This window comes from Schistocerca serialis, chromosome 1, assembly GCF_023864345.2.
Source record: "Schistocerca serialis cubense isolate TAMUIC-IGC-003099 chromosome 1, iqSchSeri2.2, whole genome shotgun sequence".
Taxonomy (NCBI): domain Eukaryota; kingdom Metazoa; phylum Arthropoda; class Insecta; order Orthoptera; family Acrididae; genus Schistocerca; species Schistocerca serialis.
The window spans coordinates 359,594,000-359,611,832 of record NC_064638.1 but is presented as its reverse complement, the minus strand read 5'-3'; the positions used below and the strand labels follow the sequence as shown (position 1 = coordinate 359,611,832).

At 43.2% G+C, this 17,833-nt stretch overlaps 1 protein-coding gene across 1 annotated transcript in view; it reads right to left on the bottom strand.

The window, feature by feature from the left end:
• LOC126470275 (uncharacterized) overlaps positions 1–17,262 on the bottom strand; it is a 68,386-nt gene extending 51,124 nt beyond the window's left edge. The window contains exon 1 of the mRNA XM_050098022.1: positions 17,001–17,262. Within this exon, the coding sequence (XP_049953979.1) occupies positions 17,001–17,216 (216 nt within the window). The 5' untranslated portion in view covers positions 17,217–17,262. The remainder of the gene's footprint in view (positions 1–17,000) is intronic.
• Between the last annotated feature and the right edge of the window lie 571 nt (positions 17,263–17,833).

The window sequence follows — 17,833 nt, the reverse complement described above, 5'->3', positions numbered from 1 at the left end:
GACGAGCTTTGATGCGTTGTACGGACATCTGACGTTCGGGAGACGGCGGTTGCGTCGCCAGCTCACGTAACGCTGTATAGTAAAATTCCGATGTTGCCCTTTGCCAGTTCGATCTGTCACGCCCGTAGGCCATCAAGGTCTTTCGGAGGGCAGGTTTGACACATCCCAGCCACCACAGCAACGTGGAAGCATACATAGGCAGGCGCCTGATACATCGACGCCACGTGTCAGTGACTGCTCGCCGACACGCTTCCTCGCGAAGGAGGGAGACGTTCAGCGTCCACGGGCCCCTGCTGCGTCTTGTGAGTTGTCGGGGCAAGGTGACAGTGCAGATGTACGCGAGATGGTCCGTGAAGGCCGTCGGCCAGAGTTCTGCATCACGGGTTGCTGTGCGGAGGGCACGCGAGACGTATATCCGGTCCAGACGACTGGCAGAATGGCTGGTAAAGTGCGTATATCCACTCTGGGTCCCATGATGCAAGAGCCATGTGTCGTGGAGCGCGAGGCCACGTATCAATGCTTGTAGAGCGGGGCATGGGACGTAATGCGGTATCTGGTCCTCGGGCCGCAGAACACTGTTAAAATCGCCGCCCACTATGTAATGGTCCATATTTCCTTGCAAAAGTGGGGCCAACTCCTCCGAATAGAAGACATGCCTGTCACCACGGTGCGAATTACCGGAGGGAGCGTAATGAGGCGGACTGCGCCAAGTGTGAGTGCGATGCCTCGCCCGTTCGGCAAGTACGTCGCGTCCGTCGCGTCTATGCCATCTCGGAGAAGGATGGCCGTTCCTCCTGCGCCATCACCTACGGGTAGGCTGTACGTGGTGTAGCCATATAGGTCTAAACACAGCTCGGGACGGACCTCCTGGAGAAGGGCAATGTCCAAGTCTGCCGCTCTGATCATGTCGTGTAACATGCGGGTCTTGACAGTGGAGTGGACACCATTTACGTTGACTGTTCCCACACGGTATGACTGAGACATATCAAGTGGCGGAGGCAGTGTGCCGGTGCAATCCCACAGTGATTTCACACACCACACAGCCATCCACCTGCATGCTGTGCATTACTGTGCCGTAGAAGTCCCTGACTGGCAGAGCCCTCCGGGCTCATTGTCAGCCATGGGCTCTGGTGGAGATATCGATGTTTGCTGTGCATCATCTGCCTCCATATCGTCTGCCCAATCACCAAGAGACGATTGTGATGTCATTGGGGGCTGGACGCTTTCACATGAGCCCACATTTTGGGAGTCGACGCAGTGCGCCTCGTTTTCTGGGCCACCAGATTTAGGAGAGTGTTCCTTGTCTTCAGGCACCTTCTGGTGAATGATGCCACTGGAGTCTGTTGCAATTGTGGGCGAGTCAACGAAGTCGATGTCTTCCGCCGGCTTCACATTCCTGTCCTGTTCGTCAGCTGACAATCGCCTCTTCTTGTGTCGCTTGGTTGATTTTTGCTTTCGGGTCCGAGATTCGACATCCACTGGAGGGCGGGGCTCGACACAGTCTCGGTCGCTAGGAGCCCCTGTGTCTGATCCCGACAGTGACGGTGGCTGGGTGCCCACGACGCTGCGGTGGGCGGAGGCTGTAGGAACCTCTGCACCGTTGGGCTGCGGCGTCGTCGACGGCGCTGACTCGCCAACGGAGCTGGCAGCGGCTTGAGGAGGTAGCAGGTTTTGATCATCCATCACATCATGTCGTGCCGCCTCCACATATGTTAGCGGGAGAGCGGTCATAGTGGATCGTTGGGGAAGTTCATTGCGGGGCACCTGAACGAGGCGGCGCTGCAGACACTCAGTTCTAACATGGCCCTCCTGGCCGCAGCCCGAGCAGGTCCTCGGTTGTCCATCGTATATAACAATTACGCGGCAGCCACCAACGAAAACATACGATGGAACGTGCTTCATAAGTTCTATGCGCACTTGTCGTACCCCGTTAAGGACAGGGTACGTTTCGAATGTGTTCCATTTCTCCTCTGTGTGGCTCAGAACTGTGCCGTATGGCCGCAGCGCATCAACGACTAGGTTGGCAGGGACTTCGAACGGTAGTTCAAAGATGCGCACGGTACGCACCCCCAGACCAGCATGGTCAACTCCTACCACGCTCACGTTACCGTCTGCGTGACAGAAGCGAAAGCCGTTTGCAGATCGTTGGAGTAATCTGTCGCAGGCCGCTTCGTCAATCAGTTTGAGGTACACTGTGCTGGTTACAATAGACAGATGAATTCCTATCAGTTCTTGTGGTTCGATGTGCATGATGTCTCGTAGAAACCGTTCAATTTCATGGGCCTTCGGTCTCGTGTACGATGCGTTGAACGTTAGTTTGATTGTAGCTTTTCGATATGAGAACGCCATGTCGGGTCGGTACAGGTACTATACGGCAAGACAACGACGCGCCCGCGCGCTAGCGGGTAAACAACAACACCTGCGGAGCACTGCCCGGCGCGCCGAGCCCGTCCGCACGGTAACACGGCTGAAAGCCGACGACCATCTGAGCCACCGAGGACATAGAGGGTAACGCCACTGCAGGGATTTATCTCTGGCACGCCTCCCGCGAAACCCACATTCTCAACGTATTGTCCCGCACTACATTCGTAGTGCCCCCGCCCATTATACTCATCACTCGCGGCGCGTTGCCGATTCCCGTAAGAGTTCGGGCGCTGTTTGTGCATTTGCACAGAAGAAGAAGATGGTCAAGTGGCCGGTGAGCCTTAACTATATATTTACTAAGATAGTATCCGTTCTTTCGGGCATGTCCGAAAGAACAGATACCATCTTAGTAAATATACAATACTATTTGTCCAGGATTATTTGTTGCCAAAAGATCAAGTATGCTTTCGCAACCATTTACGCTTCGAGTGGCCTCGTGAACTAATTGCTCATAACAATTTTCTGAGAAAGCATTCAGTACAACTTCGGATGACGTTTTATACCTGCCGCCGGCTTTAAACGTATAATTTTTCCAGCATATCGAGGGTAGATTGAAGTCATCACCGACTATAGTTGCATGAGTGGGGTACCTATTTGAAATGAGACTCAAGTTTTCTTTGAACTGTTCAGCAACTATATCTTCTGATTCGGGGGATCGGTAAAACGATCCAATTAATAGTTTAGTCCGATTGTCAGGTATAACCTGTACCCATACTATTTCACACAAACTATCCACTTCAATTTCGCAATAAGGCAAACTACCTCCTACAGCAATAAATACTCCACCACTAACTGTATTTAATCTATACTTTCTGAATGCTGTTAGATCGTTTTAAAAAATTTCGGCTTAACTTATTTCCGTCTTTAGCCAGCTCTCTGTACCTACAACTATTTGATCTTCAGCGCTTTCTATTAGGGCTTGGAGCTCTGGTTCCTTCCCAACACAGCTACGACAATTTACAACTAAAATACCAATCGTTTCTACAATTGCCTTACTGTGTTTTGCTTGTTCACTTTTAGAGGGACGCCCCTTCTGTAGTTCCGTGAGACCTTCTAACCTAAAAAACCGCCCAGTCTCTTCCTCACAGCCGTGTAGCCGCCTACTGTGTTTAGTGGACTCCTGACCTTTAAACAGAACCCGGAAACCCACCACCCGATGGCGCAAGTCAAGGAATCTGCAACCTACACGGTCACAGAACCGCCTGAGCTTCTGATTCAGACCCTCTACTCGGCTCTGCACCAAAGGACCACAGTCGGTTCAATCGACGATGCTGCAGATGGTGAGCTCCGCCTTAATCTCGGAGGCAAGACTGGCAGTCTTTACCATTTCCAGTAGCCGCCCAAAATCTGATAGAATCTGCTCCGATCCAATACGACACACGTCATTGGTACAGACGTGAACCATCCCCTGCAGTTGGCTGCACCCTGTACTCTTCATGGCATCCGGAAACACCATTTCCACATCCGAAGTGACATTCCCCGGAATGCAAACGGGGTGCACACTGGCTTCCTTCCCCTCCTTGGCAGCCAAGTTCCTAAGGGCCCCCATTCTGCCCCTAACATTTGGAGCTCCTAACAACCAGCAAGACAGAGTCGGAAGTTCCATGCGGCTTTTCGCGGATGATGCTGTAGTATACAGAGAAATTGCAGCATTTAGAAAATTTCAGCGAAATGCAGGAAGATCTGCGGCGGATAGGCACTTGGTGCAGTGAGTGGCAACTGACCCTTAACATAGACAAATGTAATGTATTGCGAATACATAGAAAGAAGGTTCCTTTATTGTATGATTATATGATAGCGGAACAAACACTGGTAGCAGATACTTCTGTAAAATATCTGGCAGTATGCGTGCGGAACGATTTGAAGTGGAATGATCATATAAACTTAATTGTTGGTAAGGCGGGTGCCAGGTTGAGATTCATTGGGAGAGTCCTTAGAAAATGTAGTCCATCAACAAAGGAGGTGGCTTACAAAACACTCGTTCGGCCTATACTTGAGTATTGCTCATCAGTGTGGGATCCGTACCAGGTCGGGTTGACAGAGGAGATAGAGAAGATCCAAAGAAGAGTGGCACGTTTCGTCACAGGGTTATTTGGTAAAGCGTGATAGCGTTACGGACATGTTTAGCAAACTCAAGTGGCAGACTCTGCAAGAGAGGCGCTCTGGATCGCGGTGTAGCTTGCTGTCCGGGTTTCGAGAGGGTGCGTTTCTGGATGAGGTATCGAATATATTTCTTCCCCCTGCTTATACCTCCCGAGGAGATCATGAATGTAAAATTAGAGAGATTCGAGAGCGCACGGAGGCTTTCCGGCAGTCGTTATTCCCGCGAACCATACGCGACTGGAACAGAAAAGGGAGGTAATGACAGTGGCACGTAAAGTGCCCTCCGCCACACACTGTTGGGTGGCTTATGGAATATAAATGTAGATGTAGATGTAGAAACCCACCCTCTGTGAAATGCCCAGACCTTGCGGGCCGAGAATCTTCCTCTGGAACAGGGTGGACGACTGCATCCGGCTCAGAGCCATCATCAGCCATAGATAACGCCCAAAACTCAGTTTGTCAAATGAACCGGGCTGGCCCTACGATCGGCCCCTCGGAAAATTTTTCACTGCCTGCCAGACTTTCGAATGATCTCCCACTCGACCACGGGTGAGGGGTCAACCTCAGTGTAAGCTGTACCCGGGGCGGTCACAGCAGTAGACCGATCGGAAGACACGTAGGATGTGCTCGACATCCTTCACATCCTCGTGTTCGATCTCCCACAGTGACGGCCCTTGGCAGCAGCCTCAAGCTGTGTGATGGAAGCCAAAGGAGCCTGGAGCTGTGAGCAAAGGGACGCCAACTCGGCTCGCATCTGTACACAGCAATCACAGTTCCTATCCATTACTGCAGTCGCTCCTGTTTGAAGCTCGTAAAAATGTGCAACAAACGAACGGTGTACTCGCCTTATTAGCAGCGGGAAATCGACGTGCTCTCTCACTGACGGTCTAACCGACACTGAGTTGTTCTAACCAAACAAATAAAAGCCTGTACGATACGAGAGTCGATACAACGGCGATAGTGACAGTAAACTGTTATTTAAATAAAACGTTGTGCCTAGTAAGCACTCGATCACGCAAGAAATTACAAAAATAAACTAGTAACTACACATATAACTGAAAATAATTCGCTCCTGTTTAAAGCTCTTAAAAATATGTAACAAGTGAACGGTGTACTCACCTTATTAGTAGCAGGAACTCGCAGTGTACTCTCACTGACGGTCTAACTGACTCAGACAGACTAACCGATACAGACAGACGCAGACAGTTTTGCAGATTTTCGCATCCAGGTGCCATATAAGCGTGATTTGTTTAGTTTCATAATTTAAAAAGGGTCTTTCGCACAAATATTGTAGAAGTTTTGCAGCCTTATTATGGAGACGTGCAGATGTAGACACTCTGGATAGTTTTAACGTAAAAAGATTTGTCATTAAAACTGGAATTACCTTGCAGATCAATCAGTTAACATCTGCACATACACAGGGGCGCTTTCAACTGGTGCTTCTCACTTTGCAGTGTCTTACTATGGGTAGAGTGCAGTCTAGTTCACTTAAAATGCGAAGTCTGTAATCCATTCTGGATGTTCAAATTTTCACTTCTTCACTACTTTTCCCTTCATAAATTCCACAATAGCGAGTTTTAAATCGAAAAATCGTTCCAGCCAAGCAACCTACTCTACAGTAATGTATAAAGGCTCTATAATTTTCGGTCAGTTCCGTCGAAAACTGTTGCAAACAACAGTCGAATAATGCGTGTCACTTCATAAATTTTGCTATTAATACCTCCAGGTTTCTCACGTTCTTTTTTGCCTGAAAATTAGGAACCAAGTGCTTCTTGTTGTACTGAACAACGAATCCCGTCTGTCAGTCATTGCCCTCGCGCCGGAAGTTCGACTCCTCCCTCGGGCATGGGTGTGTGTATTATTCTTAGCATAAGTTAGTTCAAGCAGTGTATAAGTCTAGGAACCGATGCCCTCAGCAGGTTGGTCCCTTAGGAATTCACACAAATTGCAATTTTTTGCCCTTTCATTGTCGACTACATTTTAAATTCTTTCTGTTTGGTATTGTTATATCGTTTCATAGTATATTTACAGTAGCTGTCACTTATGCGACTGCGTAACGGATATTGAGAATTCTCGTCCATCGCTTATGTCATTCCCATTCATTTTTAAAGGCTTGTGAGAATAGATCGCTAGACTGCCTCTGTTTGTGCAAACATCCACTGAATCTATGAAAGTCCTTCATACCACAGACAAAGAGCGAAGGGTAAACAGTTCTGACACCAAAATTCTATCGAAATGAAGTGAATTGTGCCGACCGAAAAATGCCGCACCATAATACTGAATGAAAAGTCTGGCACACTGTGGTCAGCCCTGCCTTAGCTACTTCGGCGTTTATATCGTTGTGCCTAGGCTATGAACGGATTACAGCAAATGGGAGAGAGTGAAAATGAGCTTTTTTAAAGCGGGTCACTCTGGCTGGGGGAGAAAACCCTGACAGAAAAAAAGTACCTCAAGGAGGCCTAATGTGGTAACCCCACTTCCTGACTGCCGAGTTAGAGGCAGGTAAAATTTTTTGGGGAGATCTGAAATACAACGACCAGCCCAAACAAAAAATAAAATATCTAGAAATCCTGATTTGTTGAAAATCACCACACGTAATATATGAGGAATAGGGAAAAACAAAGAACTTAATAGGCTACTGAACAAAAGAAGGGTTAACTTGACAATTCTGAAACAGACAAAAAAAAAAACAGGACTATGTATTTCTATAATGAATTAATGTGGCGTAGACCTGTCACAAGAACTCATTGCTGTGTTGCAATTCATGTGCGCGGTAAATGAGAAAACAAAACGTAATGTTACACGTACATCACAGAACGTACAATAACAATAACCGAATGGTCTTTAGCAGTAATAGGTGGTTAAGCTTCAGAAGACAGAAAGACAGAAAAATTCTAGCAATGTATGAGAAATTTTCAAGAACAGAACAAAAGAGTCTACAGAGAAAGCGTCGACAACTCTGATAGCTTTCTGGCAGGTGAAACGATATGTCTCCTCTTCAGAGTGAAGAGATCTTTGATCGCCAGTTCCATATGCAGAATTCAAAAATTAAGTCTAGTCCAGGACTATAATGGAAACTGCGAATGATCTGCCTACAATGAACTTTCGAGAAGTCTAACAAAACACAAGATAACAAAATATATTTTTTGATTAGTTTTCTCAAATATTTCTTAAATACTGCAGTATTCACACATATAATTTGTTGGAATATGATGCAATCAATTTCGAACTTAAAATATATAGGTGAGAACAATGTTAATATTACAACTTGGGGCTCTGAATTGGTATATTTTATAATTTTGGTTCTTATTGGGCACTTTTTATATTTTTCAGCTAAAGAAATTGCCTAGGGGCACAAATATTTTGGAGAACAAAACAATTTGAATCTCAAAAATTTAAGTAGAAAATTTGGACTCCATGTTGAAGACATCATGCTTCACCAGCTTACTTCAGACCAGGAAGACAGGTAGTGAAACTCACTTTTTTTAATATTGTGATGACTGAAGTCACCGTTGAAGAAACATTGCAAGTGACTTTTTTATTTTCGATTTTATTTCCTTTAAAATATGATAAAAACTTATTTTGCTCTGGGAACAAAAACAATGGGGAGAAACATTTTGGATTAAATCAAAGGGAAACATAACAGCCTATGAAAGAAAATTAATGACTGAATCAAAAATCTGTTTGTGTAGTCAGTGAAAATAAATGAGTTGTGAACTGTGCAGCTATATACAGAAACTAATTATCACCTAAGTTCTGCATTAGTAGAAATTAAGAACGAATTAGAGAAAGACTGAATAACTGTAGGAGAAAAAATTAAATCAAGCAATATTTCAGAGAAACCAATGTTGGATCAAAATTGAAATTTGTGTGTCTAAACTTGACTGAATTGGAATTTGGTTTGAAACGTTAACTTAGTGCCTTTGATAACGCCACAAATTAGATGTGTATGGTTAAAATAGGACTGATACTGAGGAAGTTGTTTCATGTCATTTTTGTGTGGAGAGTGACGATGCATTGCTTGAAGTATATCGTGTACATGAGACTACAAAGTGCTTCTGCGTTCTGAACCAAGAGTTTTGTCAGAGGAAACTGAATGTTTAGTATTTTATGTTTCAAAGTGGTTAGAAGCAGATGAGTTTCCAAAACTGAGAGCAGAAAGTCATTCAGAACTTGTTAGGTGTAAAGAGTCAGTTTGTTAAAAGCTACCTAAGTGTTGCGGACAGTTGCGGATTGACTAGTGGGAGAAGTATTTAAATAAATTTGGCGGACAGTTCAAGATTGATTGGAGAAGCTTTATTGGACATGCAGTAAGAGGTACTGATTTATTTAAAATGTCTTATTCTTATGGAAAGACGCCTAGTTTTGGCTTGTCAATAACTTTAAAGGAAACAGACATTAAAGCATGTGAAATCAAAGTTATTTTTGCTTGTGTTCTAATGTTAAAAAATTGCAATTTGACTGTTAGATTAAGGGAAAGACTGGCCTTAAAATGTAAAGTAAACTTATGTAGAATGATGGAACAGCGAAGAAACATACGTTATAGGATATTTTCACTAATATAATGACAAAACTACCATATAACGTAATGTGTGGCAAAAAAAAACAGCAAAAATGATGTACACAATTTTAAAGATGAAATTCTTTGTTTTGTTGAATGAACCACTGAGTTTGCCATGTTCTGTTTGCATTGAATTTAAGTTGTACTACGTTGATTTGATGATACATTCATCTAGTTATGGTCTTTGTTATGCTAGGATTTATACTGTTTTATGCTGAATTGATAACTTACCTAGTATACTGTGTTCTATATTTGAAACGATTTGAACTGAAATATATTATGTTTATATTTTGGTTGCATATTTTTTATTTTGTGGTTTATTTGAGGATAAAAGACGATATGGCTACTTATGGAGAACTTGTCACAGATATTAATTCGGTAAATTGGCATATGATGTTTTACCCATGATTTTCAGAGATAATTTATTGGAAGTGGAGTACTTTTTCACTTATTACAGCAATGTTGTAAAAACTTTCATGGGGGATCCATACCTTACGAATTGTGTGTGTGTTGCAAACAGATGACCGCAGGCCACAGAGGACTTCTATCTACCTTCATTCTTCTGGCTGTGTCATTTTTCCATCTGCATCTGTCACAGTTTTCTTCCGTCAACATTATTTTCTTTACTGTATGTTGTGATTATCATGTTAAATACTAGGTAATTAATTTATATCTGACACTAAATGCCATTTTCGATTTATACATATGTGATATTTATTTGACAATTATTATGGCTAGATGTTTCTGAATATGGATACTGCGTCCTTTATGTTAGGATGTGATTATGACATGAGAACTATACAGTTTTTACGAATTTTTTGTTGCTGGAGATTGATTCAAAAATGTTTTTTTTCTTTTATACACGTGTAATGCAAGACTAGATTGCAGGTAAAATGTTTCTATTTTTTTAATGTTCCCAATTATGTCATTATATAACTTCTTGATTACAAATCTGCAAGCTATGGTTTGCGTTAGGAATATGTTTATGGGCGACAACAGTATTGCATTTACACAGTTGAAAAGCTACTTGGAGTTGATACAGAAATAATTTGTCTATATTTATGTGTGGTTATTATTATTATTATTATTATTATTATTATTATTATTATTATTACTATTCTTTTTCGATGCTTACATTTACACGTAAACAGTGTTAGTGTACTGTTATTGCATTGTGCTACACAGATTTGACCAAATGGTGGGTCTGATTTGTTCACCCAACGCTAGTTTTGTCACATCGGAAAAATACAACTCCTTCTTTCCAGGTGCGTGTTTGTAGTCCTAGTACAAATTGAAATCACCGCGTCACAGTAGCTTAGCACATCACAAAACAAAACGTGACAACGCACTGAAAAGTGATGACGGCCTGCGCTGTTTGCTGTCGGTTCCCCTAGAGGTGTGCAATAGTACATGTGCGCGAAGATTTCAATGTGTACCCGCTGTTTTCTTTTGGTTCCCCTAGGGGTGTGCAATGGTACAGGTGTGCGAAGATATCAATGTGTACCAGCACTGCAGACATTTACCTGCAAATAAACAAAAAATGATTATATACCTATTTTTGGAGGGTGTAAGTAAAATCTTATGGCTAAACCTGGTACTAGGTGTTTTATTCTTTGCCTGCGTTTGCTGGCACCAGGTGAAAGTAGGCTGTTTAGGTTTTTTTATTGGTATCGCCACGTAGCGCTCTGTATGAAAATCACTGGCTGTGCTGTGTGCAGTCTGTGGCTGTTTGCATTGTTGTTTGCTATTGTAGTGTTGGGCAGCTGGATGTTAAAAGCACGTAGCGTTGCGCAGTTGGGAGTGAGCCGCCAGCAGTGGTGAATGTGGGGTGAGAGATGGCAGAATTTTGAGAGCGGACGATTTGGACGTGTGTCCATCAGAAAGAGTAAATTTGTAATATTGGATATCATGGACTGATATATACATATTATGACTTTTGAACACTATTAAGGTAAAATATTGTTTGTTCTCTATCAAAATCTTTCATTTGCTAACTATGCCTATCAGTAGTTAGAGACTTCAGTAGTTAGAATCTTTTATTTAGCTGGCAGTATTGGCGCTCGCTGTATTGCAGTAGTTCGAGTAATGAAGATTCTTGTGAGGTAAGTGATTCATGAAAGGTATAGGTTATTGTTAGTCAGGGCCATTCTTTTGTAGGGATTATTAAAAGTCAGATTGCGTTGCGCTAAAAATATTGTGTGTCAGTTTAGTGTTGATCAGAATAAGTAAAGAGATTAATGTCTGAGTACGTTCAGTTTTGCTCAGCTGTTTGAAAAGCAAATAATGTAAGAGGTTTATCAGCACAGTCCTTCACTAATATTTCTAAGGGGACGTTTTACAGGTAACGATCATAATTTAAGTTTCACAGACATTATTTCACGCGCCTACTTGTACAGGGAAGGACGGGTAATATACAATATGTAAAAGAACCAAGAGGGAACAATAAGAGTGGAAGAGCAAGAACGGAGGGCTCGGATTAATAAAGGGTGTAAAGCAGGGGTGTAGTCTTTCACTCTTATTGTTCAATCTATACATCGAAAAATAACGAGGGAAATAAAAGAAAGCTTCAAGAGCGGTATTAAAATTCAGGATGAAATGATAGCAATGATAACATGTACTGACGATGTTGCTATCATCAGTGAAAGTGAAGAAGTACTACAGGATATGTTGAATGGAATGAAGAATCTAATGAGTACAGCACAAGGACTGAGAGAAAATGGAAGAAAGGCACAAAAAATGAGAAATGGCAGAAATGAGAACAGCGAGAAACTTAACATCAGAAATTGGGCTCACGAAGAAGACGACATTAAGGAATTCTGATTCCTAGGCAGCAAAAGAACCCATGATATGCGGGACAATGATCACATAAAAACAGTCTAGCACTGGCGAAAAGAGCATTCCTGGCCGAAAGAAGTTTGCTAGCATCAAACGTAGATCTTAATTTGAGGAAGAAACGTCTGAGAATGTACGTTTGGAGCACAGCATTGTATGGTAGTGAAACATGGACTGAGGGAAAACCAGAGTAGAAGACAATCGAAGCCTTTGAGACGTGATGCTAGAGAAGAATGTTGAAAATTAGGTGGACTGATAAGGTAAGGAATGAAGAGGTTCCCCATAGAAACGACGAGGAAAGGAACATATGGAAAACACTGACAAGAAGAAGGGACAGGATGATAAGACACCTGTCAAGACATCAAGGAACAACCGTCATGGTACTAGAGGGAGCTGTAAAGGGTAAAAACTGTAGAGGAAGACAGAGACTGGAGAATACCAACAGATAATTAAGTACGTAAATTACAATGGCAGCTCTGAGATGAAAAGATTGGCCCAGGAGAGCAATTCGTGGCGAACCGCGTCAAACCAGTAAGAACACTGATGACTCAAAAAAAGAAAGAAAAAACGTATTTTAGGAGGTGGTAGTACAGTATAAATAGCCCGGCCGGTTAGCCGTGCGGTCTAACGAACTGCTTTCTGGGAGGGAAGGCGTGCCGGTCCCCGACACAAATCCGCCCGGAGGATTAGTGTCTAGATCCGGTGTGCCGGCCAGTCTGTGGATGGTTTTTAAGGCGGTTTTCCATCTGCGTCGGCGAATACGGGTTGGTTCCCCTTATTCCGCCTCAGTTATACAATCTCGGCGATTGTTGCGCCAACACTTTCTCCATTTACCCGTACACCATAATTACTCTACCACGCAAAAACTGAGGTTACACTCGTGTGGTGTGAGACGTTCCCGGGGCGGGAGTCCACTGGGGGCCGAACTGCACAGTGACCCTGGGTTCGGTGTTGGGCGGCGGTGGGGTGAGTGGACTGCTGTGGCCTGTTGTGGGGTTGTGTACCACTGAGGGCTACGTCGGGGACGAAGCCTCTCTGTCGTTTCTAGATCCCCAATTCTATACAATACAATACAATACGGTATAGATTATTTCGGATGAAACATTGCCTATAAGAACATGAATTACAGAGCTAGAGCTCTTAAGATATAATTCAAGCAAATACTCTCGGAAGGTAGTAACCAAAAGCAAAAGTTGATTTTCCATCTCCGACTGCAGTGTACTGTCTAGTTGTGCTGGAGCTCTTCTCAGGTTCTCTTGGCGTTCTTTAGTTGGAGCAGTTTTATTCAGAATAAGAAAGATGAATTTGTCCCTTGTGTTTACGTTTTCACCTTCATACATTCCCACAGGCAAAAATCTAAAGTCCGAGAACAATGATGGCCAAGAAACAAGCCTATCCATCTTCCAGGGAATGTTATGTTTAGATGACTGTCACACGACGATTGGCAAGTGCAGGGACTCCTTCATGCCGGAAGAACATACTCATCCTTGTAGCCACAGAAACCTCGTTCAGTACTGATGAAAGCTGGTTTTCAAGAAAATCTGGACAAGGGAGCCTGTTAGACGATGCGGCAACACAACAGGCGCAATAAACTGATTCTTTATCGTAATACAACAGACGTTTAAAGAGAGGCATCTCCACAAAGACATGGGATTTTCGTCTGAGAGATACCGTCACGAGTGAAAATTACTTCATCAATAAACTGTATAACTGGAGACAGCGATCTGCAGTTAGGGAACAACAGAATTCCAGTCGTATACCTTACTAGCTCACACATCTACATGATTACTCCGAAATTCACAATTAAGTTCCAGGCAGAGGGTTCATCGAACCACCTTCAAGCCATTTCTCTATCGTTCCACTTTCAAAAGGCGCACGGGACAAATGAGCACTTAAATATTTCTGTGCAAGCTCTGATTCCTCTTATTTTACCATGATGACCATTTATCCCTGTGTAGGTGGTCGCCAATAGCATATTTTCGCAATCGGAGGAGAAAATCGGTGATTGAAATTTCACGAGAAGATCCTGCCGCAAAGAAAAACGCCTTTGTTTTAATGACTGCCACCCCAATTTACGTATCATATCCATGGCACTCCCTCCCATATTAATAACACAAAATAACCTCCTTTTTTTATCTTTTGCGATGTCCTCCGTCAGTCCCACATTATGCGGATCCCAAACCACGCAGCAATACTCCAGAAAAGGGCGGACAAGCGTGGTGTAAGCAATATCTTTAGTAGGTCTGTTGCACTTTCTAAGTATTCTACCAATAAATAGCAGTCTTTGGTTTGCTTTATCCACAACATTATCTGTCTGTTCGTTCCAGTTTAAATTGTTTGTAACTGAAATCCCTAAGTGTTAAGTTGATTTACAGCCTTCTGATTTGTGCGATTTATCGTGCAACCGAAATTTATCGGATTTCTTTAGTACTAATGCGGATGACCTCACACTTCCCGCTGTATAACAATGGTAGGGGCCATGCAGATGTAATGTCCACCATATTGTTGTATGTTGAACACCAATCTGTGTAGAGATTTTATGTGTGCTTGTTGAAGAACAACTTTCTTCTAAGTGAATAATGTCTTCTACTTCATCCGTACTCAGTTTATTTGCACGTTCAGATGCGATATGATTGTTCGGCGCTGCAGCAGTCTCAGGCAGTTTTAGTGAAGACACGATTAAACACACTTTAATCAGGTACTTTACGGTTAGAAAGTTGTTCTGACAGCTTTATCCAAAATTCTTGAAAAAGTAATGTATTCAAGAGTACCATCACATATTTGTAGAAATGAAGTACTTACAAAATGTCAGTTTGGTTTTCAGAAAGGCTCTTCAACAGAAAATGCTATATATGCTTTCACTGATCAAATATTAAGTGCACTGAATAACCAAACATCACCCATTGTGATACTTTGTGATCTCTCAAAGGCTTTTGATTGTGTGAATCATGAAGTTCTTTTAGATAAGCTTAAGTATTGTGGTATGAGTGGGACAGTGCACAAATGGTTTAATTCATACTTAACTGGAAGACTTCAGAAGGTTGAAATTACCAGTACAGATAGTTCGAAACTGGGAAGGTATCATCAATGGTGTCCCACAGGGTTCACTCTTGGGTCCCTTATTGTTCTTAATATATGTTAACGACTTGCCTCTCTATATTCATGAAGATGCAAAGTTAGTTCTTTTTGCTGATGATACAAGTATGTTAATCACACCCAAGAAGCAAAAATCAGCGGAGGAAATTGCAAATAATGTCTTTCAGGAAATTATTAAGTGGTTCTCTGCAAATGGACTTTCACAAAATTTTGAGAAAACACAGTTTATACAATTCTGTGCAGTAAATGGCATAACACCATTGATAAATATAGACTATGAAAGGGGCTTGGTGTGTGCACTGGGGAGAAATTGAATTGGAAGAAACACATCGATGATCTGCTGAACCGGTTAGGTTCAGCTACTTATGCTATTAGGATTATTGTAAATTTTGGTGATAAACATATCAGCAAATTAGTCTACTATGCCTATTTTCATTCACTGTTTTCATATGGCGTCATATTTTCGCGCAATTCGTCATTAAGAGAGAAAGTATTCGTTGAACAAAAGCGTATAATCAGAATAATAGCTGAAGCCCACCCAAAATCACCTTGCACACATTTATTTAAGGAACTCGGGATATTCACAGTTCCTTCGCAATACATATATTCACTTCTGAAATTTGTCATTAATAACCCACCCCAACTGAAAAATAATAGCGAAGTGCATGGATACAACACTAGAAGCAAGGATGATATTCACTATACTGGATTACATCTCACTTTGTCACAAAATGGAGTGGATTACGCTGCCACAAAAATCTTTGGTCATTTGCCAAATAGTATTAAAAGTCTGACAGATAGTCAACCAACATTTAAAATAAAAATAAAAGAATTTCTGAATGACAACTCCTTCTACTCACTAGATGTATTCTTAGATACGAAGTAGTTACTGTAAAAAATAATAATACTCATTAATGAATTATTTTGTGTAAAGAAAACTTATGTTAAAGTGACACGTTCCATATCATTACGAAATGTCGTATTCATGATCTATGGAACAAGGATTAATGTATGTATGTTTATCGTATTCTGCACAAGCCGTAATAGACGAGTTTCCATTACAAAACCTGTTCACAAACAGGATATCGGCAATGTAAATACGTGAGGCATGGTAAAGTAAAGCAGCATAATTGGCCAATCAGATTCACAATCGTCCGGAGCACGTGGTTTAATAGCTAGCGTTGCTGCCTCTGTATCACAAGGTCCCTTGTTCGATTCCCGACCGGGTTGGGGATTTTCTCTGCCTGGGGACTGGGTTTTCGTGACGTCCTCATCATTTCATCATCATCATTCGTGACAATGTCTAGATTGGATTGTGAAGAAATTGGACTGCGTCAAAAGTGGAAAATCGTACGGGCGCTGATGATCGCGCAGTTGGGCACCCTACAAACCAAATGTCATCAACACAATCACAGCTGAAAAACTCCAATATGTGAACTGAAGCACAACTTCATCAAAAGAAAAATGACAATCGACGAATACACGCCTGGCAACTGGAGTTCCAAAGTCTAAATGGAAAGCTATTTTTTTTAACTAGGTGCATGCCTGCATCCAAGAAAAATTGCAAGTACGCCACAAGGAAACTTTTCTTCTAATTAGTCTGTACCACCACTTCGTAAAATATTTATTGCTCCTGAATCATTTCGTATCCCGGGAAACTTCTTCGGATTCGTACTTACCAGGAAAAATGGTAAAAGGGATATATTAAACTTATCTTGACATTAGGAGCAAACGCGACGAAGGGTAAGGGTAGCTCTGAGCACTATGGGACTTAACATCTATGGTCATCAGTCCCCTAGAACTTAGAACTACTTAAACCTAACTAACCTAAGGACAGCACACAACACCCAGTCATCACGAGGCAGAGAAAATCCCTGCCCCGCCGGGAATCGAACCCGGGAACCCGGGCGCGGGAAGCGAGAACGCTAACGCACGACCACGAGCTGCGGACTGTAAGGGTAGCGAAGACGGCGAATGCGCAGACCTGCTTGAGAGGGACGAGCTGCTGCTGCTGTTCGTTGTGGGGGTGGACGGACCACTTGTGCGAGGAGGCGAGGGCGACCCCGTAGACGGCGGGCGGCCGCGGCAGCGCGCCCCACAGGAAGTCGATGGCGGGCAGCTGGTGCTGCACAGGCAGCGGCCAGCCCAGCGACAGCGACAGCGCGGCGGCCCACACCAGCAGAGTGCTCCCGAGAGACATGGCGGTCCCACTGAGCCGCCGGCTGGCGCGCCGCGCTTATACCGCGCCGCCTCCTTCGTTGCGTCACGTCTCACCGTCGCAGCCACACTGCCGAAAGGAGCGCTCTTATCTGCCGGGCACCACACAGCTAGGTGCCTCCTACGTTTCCAAACTACTGTAGCTGTTCCACTGCTGCCTTTCCTCCTGGTAAGGTTTGCCTTACTCGACATCGATTTTCAACTGTGACGCCATAAACACTATGAGCGAACGCTACCAAACTGATACCACAATTATTCCACGCCAGTGGGGGTTTTGATTAAAATTTTATCATTATGTGAGCTTATTTTCAACACAGAAAAAAGCAATTCCTACAGATGAAGAATGGTTTGACTGTTTCCAATACAAGATGCCAGTGTATTTGGTAATGTTAGAATAACCTGATGTCAATTTCTGCCCCGGAATGACTCTCGACAGAGAAGAAACACTTCTGAAACCTGTGCGTGACCGAGTATCTGAACGCTTATTAATGTTTTCTGGTCCTAGTTGTGGAACCTAAGTTGGCAACTTGTGATAAAACAATATGTTATGTTAACCGGGGGCCTAGAAACGATAGAAAGGCTCCTTCCCAGAAGCAGCCG